The following is an 18958-nucleotide window of genomic DNA, read 5'->3' as shown; positions in this document are numbered from 1 at the left end:
TAAATAAAAGCAGTCTCTTAAATTTATATTGCACTTTTCTTCTGCAGGGACTTTTGTTCTATGTACAGAATAATCTCCACCATCACTGAAATGCAGCCACTTCTGGAGTGGAATAAAGCAGCTACTCGATAAGCACAGAGCAACATAAAACATCGGGAAGGGAAACATAATGTACCCGGTTGGGACTGCAACAGATATTTAAGACAACAGTCTGTAATTAAGTTTAAGGATGGTAATTTAGCCAGAACGCTGTGAAAAGTGTGAGGGGGTCTTTAATTGCAAGGGGTGAGGAGCATGGCTTTACATCTCACCTGGGATGCATTACTTCCCCAAGGAGAACTGTCCCCTCAAGCACAGGGACGGGGTAGCAAACCCCAAACACTGCTGCTCTTGGGAAAGGGGACAGAGCCTCTCGTCCACCACTGCATGCACACATACGCCACACAAACAGCGGCCTCCATCACTGCACAGCTCCTTGTCCTCGCTGCTGAAGTGCCTCTTCCCTCCGTCACGCTCCCCTTGCACATCTGTAAGGGGAATGAGGGCTGTCCCTTCCTCCTTGGTGCTTCTGACGAGCTGAGGCACTTGGGTTAAGGGCTTTCCACCAGACTCACCAGCAGCTGTGTTCAAGCCAGAGATAAAGGAGCAGAGCTGTAGGCTGGAAGGGGCTCCCTGAGACTTTTACCAGAGTTGCGGGGCCAACAAAGTGGCACGTGGGTGCCTGATAGCAAGGAGGAGAAGGCCTCACTGCTCACTGCTTGCTCTGCCCTGAGCCCATGGCTGAGGAGGGGCTTCCTGAGCCGTGGGTGGGCTTGTGAGGCACTTACACCCCTCCTCACGGGCTCAGGGCTGGCAGCAGGGCACAGACACAACACAGATGTTGCTCTGTCTGTGGGCCTGAATTTTCCGACTCCATCTCCCCAACCCCTCAGCAGCCCTGCTGCCCACTGAGCATAAGCAAAATGCATTTGTGCAACCTTCTCCCAAGGCCCTGAGCAGCCCATGGAAGCAAGGCCATGAGGATCCCTGCCTCAAAGCCCAGAAGAAGGTGGGATGACTGCCCTGCTCTATCTCTTCCTGAAAGGAAAACACTCCTATTTCCTACTCTGCCCAGAGGGAGGCCCCTGGAGTCAGCAAGATAACACTGCTAACAGGTCAGGAGACACCACATAGCATACAAAGGCTCTTGGAGAGCATCACCTCTCTGCTAGGACTGAAAGCAGACTCTTATCAGGGTGATGACTGCTATCCTCCAACAGACATAGGCAAAAAGAAGAGCAGACCATTGGACTGAAAGGGCTCGGTTCAAAGATGCTGAGGGCACTGTCTGCCTGTCAAAATAGCAACAGACAGCAAGAAGCAGAATTGCTCCAGGCACCCACAGCATCCCACAGCATCCCACAGCACTGCCTGGCCCAGTGAGACAGCCGCAGGTCTCCTGGTCAAATAGGCAGTGTGATCAAGGTCTACACTCTGGAGGGGAAGCAGACCTTGCAGAGACAGAGGACTGATAGGGTTTTTCCTGGGAAATGGAGAAAAGCAATAGGAGCAAGGGAGTGCTGCTTCAACCCCTTTCTCTTGTCTTGTACCGCTCTGTATGGAGGAGGCCCCTCATCCCTCAGAGCTGATGTCTTTTCTCTCTCTGATGCTGGCCATGGAGTTTTAATGCAGAAGAACTCTCACCGAGGAGCAAAGAGAGTTGGTGTTCAGGAATTCAGACTGGATCTCTTGGGTGTTAAATAAAAGCCTTCCCCCTCCATCACTGGAGGAAAGGAGGCACCAGCTGTTTCCAGAAGCTGAGCAATGGCAAGAGGCAGCTAATACATTCAGATGATTTTGGACAAACATGGTTTTCTCAGAGAAGCTGATATATTCATCATAAATGGGGAAAGGGCAATGAATACTGGGGGTTTTGTGCTCATTGTGCACCTGTTGTGCCCCAGATACAGAGCTCAGATGGGGAGTCCTTAAGGGGAGAAGTCCCACTCAGCTAGGAGGCTAGTGACCCCCAGTGCACTGTAATGTGGGGATAACTCTGCCCTATGCTGGGAGGTAAGTCATACCCATTGCTGCTTCCACTTGAAGCAAGGAAATCATGGCTCCTGCTTGGTCGATGCAGGCAGACCCTTCTCCTGGGGTCTGCAATGTACAGATGGCATTCAACCATTTCTCCCCTGAGCAGTGGTGCTGTGCCACATTTTCCCCTCTCTGCAGCTAAAGGCCTGAGAAATGATGTGGCAATATCAGCGCTGTCTGCACAGCTGGCCGGGGGGCTGGATGTGGGCATGGGACCTGCTGTTTGGCTGAAGGAGGCTAACGTGCCTGACTCTTTCCATCATTCAAAAAGCTTGAACTGAGGGAAGTTAAACAATGGAGTTCAAGACTAGAATAAATAAATAATGCAAGAGAGACAGAGAAGGAATGCTGGGCTTAGGGCTGAGGCAGCTCTCATCCCAACAAATATAGTGAGAAGCTGATGTGTAATTGGTCCCCCCCTTCCCTTCCCTTACATTCCCTTCCCACCCCACCCCACTGAGAGACCTTTCTGCCTGCAGCTCAAATCTGCCCTCAGAGTTTCTCCACCCAGCAAGAATTGCTGAGAGAGAGAAAGAGGCATGTGGGGGCCTGCACTGCAGCTGGATCCAGTTGGGACTCCTCCACCATTCAGCAGGATCCACGGGATGGGTCCACTCCTGCTCCATCTTCTTCAGGCTGGTGGATGAGAAGCACAAAAAGGTGGGGAGAGGACAGCAGCGTGGGCCAAAGCAAACTGCACAGGGGGCAATTAAATACATGAGAGCCTGGAGGGTGGATGGATAGAGACACTGAAGCACATGCGGACGAGGCAGGGTGCTCTGGCCGCTGGCCTGTAGGGCAGCTGCTGCATCACTGCAGGGCAGCCCCAGCCAGTGGAAGAACATGGTGGGCTGAGGAGAAGGCTGCGATATATTGTCCACTAAGCTGCGGGCTCTGTGGTAAAGAAGGTAACTGTTCTGGTAGAAATTTGTGCTTTAATATATTTTTGTTTGTTTGTTTAAAACAAGTTCCCACTTCCCTGAGGAAGCCCTGTCCGACATTCCCAAGGAAATATAGGGGTAGATTTTTCCTCCTTCATTTGCTCTTCACATTTCTTCATTCCTTTTTTGTGTGTGTCTGTAATTCCTTCTTTCCTGCGTTTCTGTTTCTTTCCTTCCTTCCTTCCTTCCTCTCTCTCTCACTCTCTGGTGCACGTGCTTTTTAAAAACGTTGTCTTTACTTTTTAGTTTTGTCTTAGACATTATGACTTTCTCAAGGAGTGCTCCAGTTCTGAACCAGATCCCTTTGCGTGGTCATGCCTGTCAGTCTTTGGTAACGTATGGACACTTTGGTGTGCCAGTGAGGAGGGGAGGAAGAGGAGCAGAGGTGGCTGAGTAGGAAAGGAGCAGGAATGTCTTGGTCCGAAGACAGGAGCGCTCACTTGCCATCATCTGAGCAGCACATAAAGGAAGAAAGTCAATGGGCCACAAAGAGAAGGGCCTTGCTGGGTTGGGACCCCACTTCCTGGAAGAGCAACCGCTGCCAGGCAAGGAGAGAGAAAGTGAGAATTAGTGATGGAAAAGATACAGACCTCATCAAACAAGTCAGTGCACAGCAGTGTCACTGTGTCTCCTCACACCCCAAACCATGAAGCATATCCCAGATATAACGAAAAGTCTTTCTACTCTTCCCTGGATGTTTTCAAGGCTTCCCCAAATTATTTCTTTTCCAGGCCAAAAATGCTGAATCTTGGTCACTTTTGCAATTCAACCTTCCTTTCTTCCCCAGATAATTCAACTTCAGACAAGGAAAAAGTTCCCTTTGTGGTTTGGTTAAGTTCAGCCTTCTCAGGACCTTTAACTATGTTGGAAATCTGAACATTTTTAGGGTATTCTGACTATTTTGATGTTTTGTTTTCCCCTTCACTACTGGAATTATAAAAATTGTTGGAAGGAACTCTTCCTCAACCATTTTTTTCCCCGCTTCTGCTCACAATGAGGACACAGGCAGGACTAAGGCACAAGGCACACCAAGTGGTTCCCACCCAAAGACTTAACACTTGCATACTGCTCATGCACCTTGCTATATGGTTTTAACCTTAGTGAGAATGAAGATCTCATTTTTTGGAATCCTTTCAGCTACCTGGAGGTGACATCCTTAAGCCAGCTGTTTTTCAGCATACTGGTGCCTGGCAGCACAGCCCCTATAGGATCCAGTTGTTCCTCTGAGCTTTTCCTGACTCATGATTATAAGGAATAAGTTAAAAGTCTGATGGGCCCTTTCCTAACTTCTGGTGATAGAGTCTGTTTTGTTAAGCCCCACAGATACATCAGTGTGCACTGAAATTAGGGGAATGTCCCTAACATAGGCATTCATATGTGCACTCCCGCAGGCTCATTTTCCTCTGGGGTATTCACACTCTTACCCTTATTTGGTCCAATTGGCTTTCTTGGACAGTCCCCCTTTTTCAGAGTGACATCATCGATGGCAATGTCTCCCTCATAGCTTGTGCCCCGGACACCTTCGAAGATGATCTGCAATCAGATTATGGGGCAGAGCCCAATGTGAAGCTGTGGAGGACCTGTTTCCTTTCCATACAAGAAGCAAACCAGCTCTTACCGGGTTCCCCTGAGAATGGCTTCTCCTTGTTTCTCCAGCACACATAGGATTTGGAGTGCTGAGCCTCACAGAGTAGAGAATCAACCTCTGTGTACTGTCTGCAGTGTAATAAATGAGCATGCAGAGTTCTGCTTTATTAAGTACCTTGCACTAGCAAAACCAACATTGAACAGCACTCGCAAGAGTAACTAAATCCTTATTTATTATTTTATAGTACCCAAAAGTGTGCTGGGCATTTTGCCACAGTACCACATTGTACTAGCCTGCATAGCCCCAGATCTCACAAACAACACTACAACAGCCAAGTAGCCTGTCGGGCAAAAGCACCTGCAGTAAAACATCCGATAACAAAGCCACACACCTTCCTGGTACTCATAAACAACTCATCAAGCAGATACATCATGCCCAGTTCACATCTGCAAGCCACCTTACAGTCCTAAACCAGAGGAATAGTGGAGGTGGGCTCTTGCAGAACGTGCTCTGAGAAGCATCCAGCGATCAAAGTCACCTCTGACCTCTGTGCGTGCATTAAGCTCTTGCCTTGCCTCAGTGACCATGGGGTGCAGAATGTAGGTGGTATGCAGCTCCTCAGCTGTGGCCCTGGCTTACCTGGAAGGGCCCAGGTGGGTTGATGGGCACATGTGCTTGCTGCCACATGTTCCCCCGGTTCCCGCTGAGTGACCACACCTGGGTGTCGATGGCCCGCTTGTTCCGCACGCGAACCAGAAGATTCAAGGAGCCTGTAGGAGAGAAATCGGGTGCTGGTGACACAGGGTGCTTGCAAGAAACCCAGTCTGCTGGGCTGACCCTTGGCATAGCTCCTTCTCCTAAGCTGACAAATGTGTCTCACTGGCAGTATTTAATCTACCCGGGCTCTTCAGAGGAGGATATATACCCAGAGGAAGACAGAGGAAATGAAGAAGCAGTCTGTAGCATGGCTGTTTGACCTTGCACAAGGAGCGGGCGGCAGATAGACTAGTTACAAGGTGTGGGAATACAAAGCTGTTCAGAGAAGCAGCTGTGGAGCAAGATAAACAGCAGCAAGGAACCTACACAGGTGTCCTGTCCAGCCTCTTGCCTGAAGCTGTTTCCAGCTCTAGATCAAGACAGGCTTTGTTTGGCCAAGTCCAGCATTGGATCTGATCCTTCCAGTTATTGAAGGGAGTGTATAAACAGGACGGGGAAAGACTGTTTGCATGGGTTGATGGTGATAGGATAAAGGGAAATGGTTTTAAACTGAGACAGGGGAGGTTTAGGTTAGATATTAGGTGGAAGTTTTCCATGCAGAGGGTGGTGACGCACTGGAACAGGCTGCCCAAGGAGGTTGTGGATGCCCCATCCCTGGAGGCATTCAAGGCCAGGCTGGATGTGGCTCTGGGCAGTCTGGTCTGGTGGCTGGAGACCCTGCACATAGCAGGGGTATTCAAACTGGATGATCATTGTAGGCCTTTTCACAGAATCACAGAATCACAGAATTACCCGGGTTGGAAGGGACCTCAAGGATCATGTAGTTCCAACCCCCCTGCCTAGCAGGGCCACCAAACATACACATTTACTAGATCAGGTTGCCCAGGGCCCTGTCCAACCTGGTCTTGAACACCTCCAAGGACGGGGCATCCACAACCTCACTGGGCAGCCTGTTCCAGGACCTAACCACCCTTCTAGTAAAGAACTTTCCCCTAACATCCAACCTAAATCTTCCCTCCTTCAACTTAAAACCATTTCCCCTAGTCCTGCTATTATCAGCCCTTTCGAAGAGTTTACTCCCCTCCTGGGAGTAAGTTCCCTTCAGGTATTGAAAGGCTGCAATGAGGTCACCTCGCAACCTTCTCTTCTCCAGGCTGAACAAACCCAACTCCCTCAGCCTGTCCTCATAGGGGAGGTGCTCCAGCCCCCTGATCATCTTTGTGGCCCTCCTCTGGACCCTTTCCAAAATCTCCATATCTTTTTTGTACTGAGGACTCCACACCTGGACACAGTACTCCAGATGGGGCCTCACAAGAGCAGAGTAGAGAGGGATGATCACCTCCCTATCCCTGCTGACCACCCCTCTCCTGATGGAGCCCAGGATCCCGTTTGCTTTCCGGGCTGCCAGAGCGCACTGCTGGCTCATGTTAAGTTTCTCATCTATCAGGACCCCTAGGTCTTTTTCAGCCGAGCTGCTCTCAAGGACAACTCCTCCCAGCCTGTACAGGTGCCTGGGGTTCTTCCGGCCCAAGTGCAAAACCTTGCACTTTGCCGTGTTGAACCTCATTAGGTTCACCCGAGCCCAGCTTTCCAGCCTGTCAAGGTCCCTCTGAATGGCATCTGTTCCCTCCACCGTATCGACTGCACCACTCAGCTTGGTGTCATCAGCAAACTTGCTGAGGGTGCACTCCATTCCCTCATCGATGTCATTAATAAAGATGTTAAAGAGCACCGGTCCCAAGACAGACCCTTGAGGGACGCCGCTCGTTACCGGCCTCCACCTGGACATAGAGCCATTGACCACCACCCTCTGTCTGCGGCCTTTCAACCAATTGCTTATCCATCTAGTTGTCCACCCATCAAATCCACCTCCCTCCAATTTGGAGATGAGGATGTGATGGGGGACCATGTCAAAGGCCTTGCTCAGGTCCAGGTAAATGACATCGGTCGCCTTCCCTTCATCCACCAACGCCGTCACTCCATCATAGAAGGCCACAAGATTAGTTAAGCATGACCTTCCCCTGGTGAAGCCATGCTGGCTGTCTCGGATCACATGCTTGTTCTTTATGTGATCAAGCATGTTGTCCAGGAGGATCTGTTCCATAATCTTCCCAGGCACAGAGGTGAGACTCACCGGCCTGTAGTTACCCGGGTCATCCCTGCTCCCCTTCTTGTAAATGGGAGTGACGTGACCCTTCCTCCAATCATCCGGGACCTCACCTGACAGCCACGACTTCTCAAATATGATGGAGAGCGGCTCAGCAACCACCTCAGCCAGCTCCTTCAGGACCCTGGGATGCACGCCATCTGGCCCCATAGACTTATACTCATTCAGTCTAAGGAGGCACTCTCGGACTTGCTCTACCCTTACAGTGGGGAGGGATTTACCTCCTTGGTCCCCACATGGAGGTATGGGGGTGCAAGACTTAGGGACGTGAAAAAGACTAGAATCCTGGCCACCAGTGAAGACCGAGGTGAAGAACTCATTCAGCACCTCAGCTTTCTCTTCATCTGTTGAAGCCATTTCTCCTTTTAAATTTACCAGAGTAGGCACGCCCATTTTGGCCTGTCTCTTCTGGCCAATGTACCTGTAGAAGGTTTTCTTGTTGTTTTTCACATCCCTCGCCAAGTTCAGTTCTGCCTGCGCCTTGGCTTTCCTGATCCCACATCTGCAAGTTCGGACGGCATCCCTGTATTCTTCCCGGGTGACACAGCCTTGTTTCCAGAGCTTGTACACCCCTTTCTTCACCCTCAGTTCTCTTAGCAGGTCCTTGCTGAGCCATGCCGGTTTTCTACCTCTCCTGCCCACTTTCTTAATCAGGGGAATGGAGACCTCTTGTGCTGCCAGGAGGGCATCCTTGAACAGTAGCCAGCTCTCCTCAACGTCCTTATCTTTGAGGGCAGCGCGCCAGGGGATCTTGGCCAGCATTCCATTGAGTAGCTTGAAGTCTGCTCTTCTAAAGTTGAGCATCCTGGTCCTGCTCTTTGCCAGGCCCACATCGCTTGAGATCACAAACTCAACCAGGGCATGATCGCTGGAGCCCAGGCAGCCTCCAACCTTGACGCCTTTGATGATCTCCTCAGCGTTGGTGAGCAGCAGGTCCAGCAACGCTTGACCTCTGGTCGGTCTGTCCAATACCTGAACCAGAAAGCTATCATCAATGGATTCCAAGAGCCTTCTGGAGCTCTTGCAGCTCGCCGTGTGGTTTTCCCAACAGATGTCAGGATGGTTGAAGTCCCCCACCAGGACAAGAGCCCGTGAGCCAGACGCCTCACGCATCTGGAGCAAGAAAGCCTCATCAGCAGCCTCCCCTTGATCAGGTGGCCTGTAGTATACCCCTAATACCAGCTGACCTTTATTAGTCCCATCTCTAATCCTAACCCACAGGCTCTCAACCTGTTCTTGACTGTTTCTCATGGGGAGCTCCTCACAGTTTATCCAATCTCTGACATAAAGGGCGACTCCCCCACCCTTCCTACCTCGCCTATCTCTCCTAAAGAGCCTATAGCCATCGATGGTAGTATCCCAATTATGGGAGTCATCCCACCATGTTTCTGTGATAGCAACAATGTCATAATTTTCAGAGTGCATCACAGTTTCCAGTTCCTCCTGCTTGTTACTCAGGCTCCGTGCATTAGTATAAAGGCACTTCAGCCGGGCTGTCCGTCTCACCACCTTCATAAGCGATCCAGGATCCACTAAAACAGCGGCATCCCCAGCATCCCCCTGCCCTACTCCCTCCTTTTGCACTCTGCAATCTTTGCCCACAGAGTTTGGTACAATCCCTCGAATGTACCGTTCAACCCCAGTAGCCCTTATTTTGCCCCCTTCCCCCTTCGTTCCTAGTTTAAAGACCTATCAATGAGTCCCGCTAATTCTTCAGCTAATACCCTCTTACCCCTCAGGGACAGGCTGCTTGCATCAGCAGCCATCATTCCAGGTGCAGTGTAGATTGCCCCATGGTCAAAATAGCCGAAATTCTTGTGTTTGCACCAGCTCTTAAGCCATCTGTTTAAGAGATGGGTTTTTTGGATCCTCCCTGTATTTTTTCCTGACACCACGGGCATAGAAGAAAAGATCACCTGCACCCCAGCTCCTTCAAGTATTCGCCCCATTCCCCTGAAGTCTTTCTTGATGGACCTCAGGCTTTGCTTGCCAACTTCCTCACTGCCAGCCTGAATTATTAAAAGTGGGTAGTAGTCTGAAGGATGAATCAATCTAGAAATTTTCTTTGAAATGTCCCTGACCCGTGCCCCAGGAAGGCAGCACACTTCTCTGCGGGTAGGGTCAGGCCGGCATATAGGGCCTTCTGTTCCTTGCAGAAGGGAGTCACCTACAACAATCACCCTTCTGTCCTTACGTGTAGAAGCAGTCTTGAGGCTTCGGGGTGACTGCTTCACCTGTGGCAACCTCATGGGTGCACTTGTTTCCATACTCTCACTAGTCCCCCCCTCAAGTTCCAGGGCCTCAAACCGGTTTCGCAGAGGCACCTGGGGAGCCGGGGATGGTCGTGATGGAGGATGCCCCTTCCCTCGAGCAGGTACCCGCTTCCACTCCTCCTCCCTTCTCAAGTTACTGCTGGGGGGAAGAGAGGACAGGGGGCCGGCTGCAGTGTTGCCAGCTGGCTGGTTACCCTTTACCACCTGTTTGTGAGGTGGCAGGGGCTGACATGCTCCATTAGGAGCCTCGACTGTGTGCTGAGAACTTGAGGCTGAGAGGGACTGACACCACCAGTCAATCTCCCTCTCACACTCTTTTATAGTCCTCAGCCTCTCCACTTCCTCCTTCAGGTCAACCACTAGGCTGAGCAAGTAGTTCACCTGGTCGCAGTGAACACAATCACTGCCTCCCTCACCCAGCCCTGCAAGGGCCAGGCTCTGGCACTCAGTACAGCCAGAGACCTGCACACCAGCATCTTGGGTTGGGGGCTCAGTCTGAGTTTCCTCAGACATTTTGGCAGCAGCCTTCCTATAAGGCATGTGCAGGACGTCAGTCTGGGTCTCTGCAGTCTTCTTGGTTGCTGCCTCCCGTTTCTGTGAGATCGGGACCCTTGTCTTGGCCTCCTCAGTGTTTCTGGCAGCAGCCTTTCGCCGGGGAGCACCCATGTTGGAGCAGATACTTACCAGAGCTGAAACAGGAAGTCAAGAGGTGCACGAGCCCCGCCTCTTCCTGACCGTTTCTGGTGGGCAGCGACTAGTCGCTGCCCTCCTTGTGCCCGTTTAAATCTCCCTCCGTAGGCAGGGAACGCCCACACGCTGCGTCAGCGGCTGCGTCAGCTGCTCCCTGAGAGCTGCCGGCTTCTCCTCTACCCGGGGGTTCCCTGCTTGAAGGAACCGCCCGAGATCCCCCTTGACCACGCGGTCAGCCGCTGCTGATCGGTCCGGGACGGCTCCGAGTCAGGCGACTTCGGCGATCAGAACCAGGCCATTCTATGATTCTGTGATTCTATGACAAATTACCTTTGTAATTGCCTTTCAGTTAGTGGTCAAGGGCTGATAGCAGCCCCCTCTTTGCCTGATGGAGCAAGCCCAGCTCCCTCCACCTCTCTTCCCTAGCATTTCTGCTCCTGTTGCATCCTGATGACTGGGTGTTGGATCCACACCAGTTGGTGCACACTCCACTTGAACTGAGAGCCCGAGGACAAACGTTCCCCTCTCCCCTTCCACCACTGTCATGCGGAATATTTAGTCTACAGCTTTTCCTGACCCTGGTCCTTAGAAATATCACCTGTGTCCTCAGCAGCCACTTGTCTTGGTTACTTGCCCTGAAGCACACAACTGTGCTTTGCTGGTGCCCTGTAGCACTGCCTCTCATGCCTGCCCCCACATTTTCAGAGGGACACAAACACTCCGAATCAGCACTGGCTTTAAGCTCTTTCCATCACACAATTCCCAAAAGGTTTAGTCTGTCACTAAAACAAAAACAAAGCCGACAAATCTGAAAGCATTTCCAGTTTTCACTTTGAAAAGTGTCACATCCCCCCTCTACCTACCAAATGAACCTCTGTCTACCTACTGTATCTTTTTAGTAATCCTCCCCAATTGACTTTATGTTTTTCCTTTTTGTTTCAATAAAAACACATTTTTAAACATTCATTCAGGGTTGAACTGAAACACTTTCTTTTTTTTCCAATTCAGCTGATGAACCAAAAAAATCAATCAGGACTCCAGTCACTCTCTTGCTCATCAGTGTTTCTGATACAGAGACATATTACCCCTGAGAGCAGAGAGGCAATAACAACCCTTACTTAAACATCCACAGTCTATCTGCAGTTGGGAATGCTGCCTTCTTGCCTGGGTATGGCTTTCTGGGAGCAGTGAGAGGTCAGGGAAAGGGACAGGGAGACAGACTTTCTTTGATAACCTCCTTCCTATGCAATATTCTGAAATCCTTCCTTCTTGGCACGTTAGCCCTCAGGGTACTGTGTGAAGGACAGGGACCTGGAAGTACTCCTGCTGAGTGCCTTGCTGATAGAGAGCAAGATACATCACAAGGAGTTCACAGATGCATAATAAAGATGATGAAATGTTTAGATTCTGAGCGGCTGACTTACAAGAAAAGGTTAAAAGAATGAAGTATGTGTATAATTTAGTGAACTGAGAAAAGATGGACATGGATATTGACTGGAAATATTCAGAAGCACTAGCATTAAGGCTGGCTGAGACAAATAGATGAAGACCTGACCAAAGAGGGAGTGGGTAAGACAGCAAGAAAGGAAGGGGACATCCTACCACCTGGGATGTATTCTGGAGAGCCTGCAGAGCTAACACCTCTCTTCAAGATCCTGTGATTCAAAGATGAATAAAAGAAGACTGGGAAAATATCCTTCCATCTGGAAATATTAGGATATCAAATATATCAAACTCCTTCCCCAGTGGTTCCGAGTTTCCCACTTCAGATAACATGACTTGTTCCTCTTTCGATCAGCTGCCACTGCACAACCTCGAGGCAGAAGTAAGCAAGTGGGATCTCCCTCCTGGGAACACGGATCAACATTGGAGCCTCTGACAAAACCAGCTTTGAGGCTTCTTGGTGACCTCCCTACACTCAGAAGCAACTTATGAGGGAAGCCTCACTGGAAGGATACCTAGTCACCACTGGGGCCCTTAGCCAAACTGACAGCCCACACAGGATCTACATAACTCCATAGATCAATGTCAACAGGAGTGTGTTCAGAGCAGCTAATTACAGCTATCAGAGCTGGTGAGTCCAGGGACTGAGGCTAAATGAAGAACTGATATGGAGCTGCCAGCAAGCAAGCATTAAAGTCAACTGCTGTCCATTCTAGCCTCACTCAGGGATGGCAGCTGGGATTCACCACACCAGAGCCTGGCTGAGCCGCCAGCACTGAGACAAATCAAGCAGCAAATGAACTCTGCTGTGCCGCAGGATAAAAGAGGAGGTGAGATAGAAAGGTACTTATAAAAGCATCTGGAATGCAAATTAGTGCCCCTAGAGTGCTGGCTGTGAATACCTGGCCTGAACCCAAACAGAGCCTGAGCATGTCCTCGCTGTCAGCCTGCTGTCCTTGCAGCATTCAACCTTTTGGCCCTCGGATTCTCCAGCAGAACAATACTGAACACAAGCAGGTGTTCTTCAAGAAGTTTGAAACTGGAAAGGAAGCTTCCTTGTCTGCCCACAACATGCCATGTTTCATACCTGTCTACACGTGGAAAATTGAGGGTCAAAACAGCCAAGCACTGTGTCCACAACTGTCTTAAAAATCAAGTTGCAAAGGAGGGTCAGATCTGCTGCTTGCTGCCTACATGCAGTCCCAACTAAGTTACAAAGCCTCTCCAAGGCTGGGAAAGAACCACAAAACCTCCCTTCTCTAGGAACATCATCATTGGGGATGTGCTTCTAGAAGGCATGGCAAGGACATCAGCTCTTCAAGCTAAATATGGATGAGGCTTCAGCCCCATCTGGTTTTATACTACGATCACGCTCAGTTTCCTGTATCAGAGTCTGAAGCCAGCTGGCAGTTTTGTTACCTATTTGTTTAGTCATTGCTCTTTCCCCATCTCCTCCATCAGATGTGTCTGGCATTTCCTAATGGCACCTGGTGGTGAAGCAGATACAAAGACAGACCACGTATCTGCTGCTGAATCTCTCCAGCTGACCAGAGACAGACAAACACAAGAAAAATTCCAGGGCACTGACAATCGTATTGTTACCTCTCCCCAAACAAGACAATATCCACATTTCTCTTGCAATCTGTATTATTCCTTCTTCTCAAACAAAAGAGAGAATAAAGGCCAGTGAGGAATCAATTACAGTGGGAGCGAGCCCTGCCTTCTGCTGACTGCCTTTAAGACCAAAGCTGGCATTTCAAGAGTGGCACTCACACAAAAGAGCACCAGCTGGGCTGCCAGATAGAGTAGCCCAAGGGATGCCTTTAAATGTTACCTTCTCACCAGAAGAAAAGGTCTCCTCTCATTTTCCGTGGGATGGAGATTTCACTGTCACGCTGAATAGCAGCATGGATCCAGAGGAACCAGCACAGGCGGCATTGGGAGGGAAGCAGAGTCTGCAAGGGCAGCACCATAGACTCAGTCTGTGTGGGATGGCAGAGCAGGCTTCAAGGGCTCTGCAGGGCAGCTGGGAGGGGGAAAGTGGGGTGGGGACAAGCTACTGTGTGCAAGGGTGGGCACACAGCTCATTTTGGGTGGAAGCCAGTAAGAGAGCAACCAGAAAGTGAAGGGAGGACAATGCTGAGCACCAGGAGGCAGAGTGCTGTGCCAGGCATGGCAGAGCTCCGTGGGCTGTATGGGAAAGGCTGCCAGGATTCACAGCTGGGAGCTGGGGTGGCTGCAGGCCCAGACTCATCCCACCACAGCTCGCCGCTGCCTTCCTGCAGTGTTCTTGCTGCGGGATGAGGATATTCCAGGGGATCAGATACCTATGGAGCTCTGGCTGCTGCCACAGTTTGGGTTTGGTACCCAGCTGAGGGCAGCCAGAGAGGGGAATCCAGAGCAGAGAGTCCTCAGGGTATTACAGCCACTGGCAAGATAAATAGAGATGAGAAGAAACTGATTTGTGGCAGGAAGTGCCCAGGGCAGAGACAACTCAGACCTTATATAGCCTGGCAGAGTCATTTGCAGACCTGATGTCAAGGCTAAAGCCAGGCCAAGGAGAAAAGAGCTCTTATCTTTCTTACAGGGACTTTGAGTACTTCCTTAAGCGTGGTTTAGTGTAACACCACTGATCACAAACTACAAGCCCAAAGCTTAGCATGGGTAAATCCCAGAAGCGAACCAAAGTCCCCAGAGAGAATCTATTACTGCTCATAATCCCCGGAACAAATACCCGCCTCTCCTTCTCCCTCTCTCATTTAGATGGATGCTAATGAAGAGCAGTCAGTATCAGGCTGGTGTTCTCAGTTACAGTGCTGTGGGGAAAAGTTACTGCTCTGAGAGCTGGGAAGCAGAGAGCAGAAAAACAGTTGCGGCACTGATAGAGACAGAGAAATAATATCAGAGCGTTACTGAGTTATAATTTTCAAGAATGTCTTGTCTTTGCGCCCTGATAGGATATATTTATTCTTCCATGGTACCTAATGATGCTTCATACATTAATCTATGCGGAGTAAGGCAATTAAAGCCCTTTGGCTGCTTTACACTCCTGGCTGTACAGAAACTTTGCCTCAATGTGTCTTTAACTGAGATCCCAGCTCGGTGTGCAGGGTCCTCTGTGATGACTCACAGGTTCACTACACAGACCCCTTCCACTGCTTCAGCAAAATCAAAGTGTGAGAGTTCAGAGAGCTCATTAATACAGAGGAAACAGAGTCTTGGTCAGAGTTTGGAAAGCACAGCTATCCCTGCTCTACTTGCAAGGCATCCCCTTTGGCTTCAGAGAGGCATTAAGCATGTTCAGCACCATGTCGCAGGCCTGCTAATTGCTACGGGATTCTCTTTCAGCTGCAGTATGCTGCAGAGACTGATGAAAAGGATCGGGGGAATCAAAGTCTCTAGTTCCCTACTGCGGCTGGGACTTTCTGAGAATAAACAGCAATATGGTAAGCTTTTCTTGGCAGTGTTTCCCCTGTAGCAAACCTGTGAAAATCAGTTAAATTTTGCAGCATGGAATTTCCTTGGATTTTACTGTGGATTTATACAATTAAAGAAAAATCACATTTTCACCCCCAACCTTCCAAACCGCCATCAGATGAGGATGGGTTTGAAGCAGTATCCCCTGATACAACAAAGCCAACTGCACAGATCTCTGCCCTGCCTGCCTGGAGAATGGGCCAGCAGGGAGATAACTGTGAAAAGGCAAGGTGGACAGATGGCTGGCAACCTAGGGTGACATGCTGGGTCATGTGGGCAGTGGGGTTAATGCAATGGCACCATCGTGCCTTACTTAAGTGATGAGGAATGGAAGTGCTAGTGGGAGGGAAGCAGGCCGACTAACAGCTACAGCTCCTTCTCTCTAGGACATCCCCACCTGTCTGTGTACATGGAGAGCAGATGGTGATATGGTAGGAGCAGACTTGCAGTGGAGATATGCTTGAGCTCCTTTGCTCATTTGATCCATGGTCTAATTAGAGAAAGTGTTGGCATACAGAGATGAACGATACAAGACATCCATTTTTGATGCTGTGTGTACTAAGTAAAATCCTGCCACCTCTCTTCAGGGAAAATTCCCTTGGAGGTTCTCTCTGACCAGGGACAGGCTTTCCTGCCTGTGGACAACAGGATATGGTTTCAGAAACTCAAAAATAAAACAAACAGAAAACCCCACCCACATTCCATAATGTTAAATTAATGCCGTCTCAGAAGAACAAAGGCCCATCAGATATGCAGCCAGAACAGAGCAGAGGGAGAGAACAGTCTGGCATTTAAAAAGACACGAAGCAGGAGTCCTCAGGCTTTTAGCCAACTCCACATCTAATTCATTATGCCAGCTTGCTTAATCAAACCCTTTTCCAGTACTTAAATGTTTTGCAGGGGACAATGTGGACAGGCTATATCCTTCCCCAAGGGACATTTTGGCTACAACACCCATGGGATCAGGCTAGGAGCATCCCCCCCTCTGCCAAGGTTCCCATGGCACGAAGATCCCTGCTGCCTTCAGTCCAGGCACTCAGCCACTGGGTTCTCCTAGGGAACTCCTGCCCTCCACAGGCAGAGGAGCACAGGACAGAACCTACTACTGTCTCAGCTGGACACTCATCTGGACACAGGGGAGAATGGGAATGCAAGGAGCAGAGCAAGGAGATCACACAGAAGTAAGTGTTCCCACCAACTTTGCAGATTCAAGGAGCAGAGTGAAGCACAGTTACTATGAGTTCTGCGTGCTCCTCATTCACCCTCTGTTTTGTGACATGCCCGGATGCCTCCAGGCAAACATTCTGTCTTCTCACAGCTTTGATAACTGACCCTTTCATCTTTGCCACCAAAGATGCTGGGTCCTTTGCGCAGTTCTTGTTCTCAATTCTCAGGCTCCAGAGCATGCACCATGCTCTGCTCTCCGATTAGCAGAAACAGAGGTCTGCTTCACACATACTGCCAGGTTTAAAAGAGCACAACAGGCAGGCAGGGTAAGCCTGTTTGCATTTCTTCTGAGGGCAGTCTTTGCAAAGACCTCGGTCAGAGGGGAAGCAGACTTGCAGAGCCCCCTGGATAGAAGTGGTGTCAGGAGGAGGTTAACAAAAACCCTGCAGAAGCAGATGTACTTATGTTGTCTCTATCCCTATTAACAGTGTACTTCCCCATCTCCATTCAGCCCCAGGAGCCAAGCACAGGGCAGCTGCACAGCTGCAGGGCTTGGAGCAGATGGACTGTTTTAGTGCAATACCGATGCAGGCAAGACAGCAGGAATGAGCAGCTGAGATCATGCATTCTTTCCGTTAAACTGAAGACGCTGCTCAAAATCTGGTTGCTGACCTCCTCCTCCACCTGACCCAAAGAGAGGTGAATTAAGATTGGACAAGATCTCTAAAATCATCTGGTCCAACAAAGGTGAAAGGTACAAACAAGGTACACAAATTTCAAACTCCACTTGCACAACTATGAAACTGCTCCATGAAGAGAACAGAAGAGTGACCTGTGAGCACTAAAGGAAAATCCAAATAGGCACTTAGAGCTTAAGCATTTCCTCTTAACTGTCTGTTTTGTATCTAGTGATTTCAGGGCCTGAATAATGGATGCAGCACCCAGTATCCCAGGAGACAATCAGGTTGCAGTACACCCTGACTGATGTTCAACTTTGCACATGGCTGCGCCATAAGTTGAGTCTGAACGGAAACATCCTTTGCTTAGAGCTGGGAGGAAGGGAAGGGGGTTGTAGTAGTTGTAGCTTCCCACAGGACAAATAACAGTGACTCAAATTAGGTGAGCAGAAGTAAAAATTGTCTATAGGCATTCAGGGCATCTGTGTCAGCAATCTGTGCCTGCCATCCTTTCCAACAAATTCTACAGCAGTAACATGGCCAGATCATGACTTGTAAAACAGCAAAAGGGGATTTTTGAAGAAGGCAACATTTCAGTAGCTATCTGTAGTAGGAACTTGATTGAGTGGCACACTGTTAGGTAGGAGCAAGAAATGGTAAGGACCAGTGTGCCATGATTGAAGATAACAGAATGCCTGCACTGACATGAAGTCATATTATTCATAAAACAGAAAGGACATACGGCCAACCCATGTATGAATCCTCTTTCTTCCTCTCCATGTCTTCTTCAGCCTTTACAGCAGTCTTCGGCCAAGCTTTTCGGGTTAGTGACAATTCAGTCTCACTGGCAAGCTGTGGCTGTTTGTGAATCAACATCCAATCAAACTGTAGACACCTATCATTTCCTGGGTTTCAGGAAAAGTAACTGAAGGGAGTTCTCTGCCTCTTGTTATGCAGAAACTTTGATTAGATAATGTATTGGTCCCATCTGGCTAGAATCCAAAGCTCACTGGAGTCTTTAGAAAAGCAATGACTTCTATTGAAGTCATTCTATAGCCTTTGGTTCAGAGCCACTCTATTGAACTTACAGAGTTTGAATGACACTTTACAAATATATAGTTATCTTGCCAGGTATTTGTAATCCTTGCTCATGAGCATGGTATTTGACTAACTTCCAGAAGAACCAAGCAGATACTATTAGAAGAGACCACAGTTTATCCAAGGCCCCATACCATAGCCCACGGCAAGCTGCTTGACGTCTGCACGGAACATTAGTTAAATACTCATCTATTGATGGATGAATGCGTAAAGCCAAGACCCCGTCTGAATAAGTGGAAAAAGAAAGGATGTATATATATAAATGGAATACATTTTTTCATTACAAACTGTTCACTTAGCCCTAACAGCAACTTGTTTTCAAAAGCCTAGAGGGAAGTGAATCACACTCATTAGGAAAATCAGCCTTCCCTCAATCAAATCAGTGACGTAATCTGTTGTGTAGAATTACTGCACTGGTCACAATGGCATGGATTAAATGAACTATGCGTTCGTTCATCAAGCAAAAGTTATATCTCCAACACAAGGCAGCTAACTCCAGGATGGCAGCTGTGTAACTGTGCACAGTGGCACCTGAACCAACAGAATACATATATCCACAAGGTTTGGGTGGGAAAGAGGGTGCTAAGACGTTGAGTATTACAAAAAGATCTTCATGGTTCAGATCACTTTGATATTGGCATAGC

General features: G+C 49.2%; 1 protein-coding gene across 4 annotated transcripts in view; it reads right to left on the bottom strand.

Annotated features, from left to right (window-relative positions):
* Window positions 1–2994: 2994 nt before the first annotated feature.
* MDGA1 (MAM domain containing glycosylphosphatidylinositol anchor 1) overlaps window positions 2995–18958 on the bottom strand; it is a 202609-nt gene continuing 186645 nt past the window's right edge. For all 4 annotated transcript variants that reach the window (XM_085541223.1, XM_015857816.3, XM_015857815.3 and 1 more), the window contains 3 exons: window positions 5245–5375; window positions 4442–4550; window positions 2995–3555 (listed from right to left, as the gene is read on the bottom strand). In XM_085541223.1, coding sequence (XP_085397349.1) covers window positions 3464–3555; window positions 4442–4550; window positions 5245–5375 — 332 coding nt within the window. In that variant the 3' untranslated portion in view covers window positions 2995–3463. The remainder of the gene's footprint in view (window positions 3556–4441; window positions 4551–5244; window positions 5376–18958) is intronic.

Source organism: Coturnix japonica, chromosome 3 (assembly GCF_054131305.1).
Source record: "Coturnix japonica strain WE chromosome 3, WE-NBRP24, whole genome shotgun sequence".
NCBI classification, from domain to species: Eukaryota; Metazoa; Chordata; class Aves; order Galliformes; family Phasianidae; genus Coturnix; species Coturnix japonica.
The sequence above is the reverse complement of the archived record's forward strand: the minus strand, read 5'-3'. Positions and strand labels throughout refer to the sequence as shown.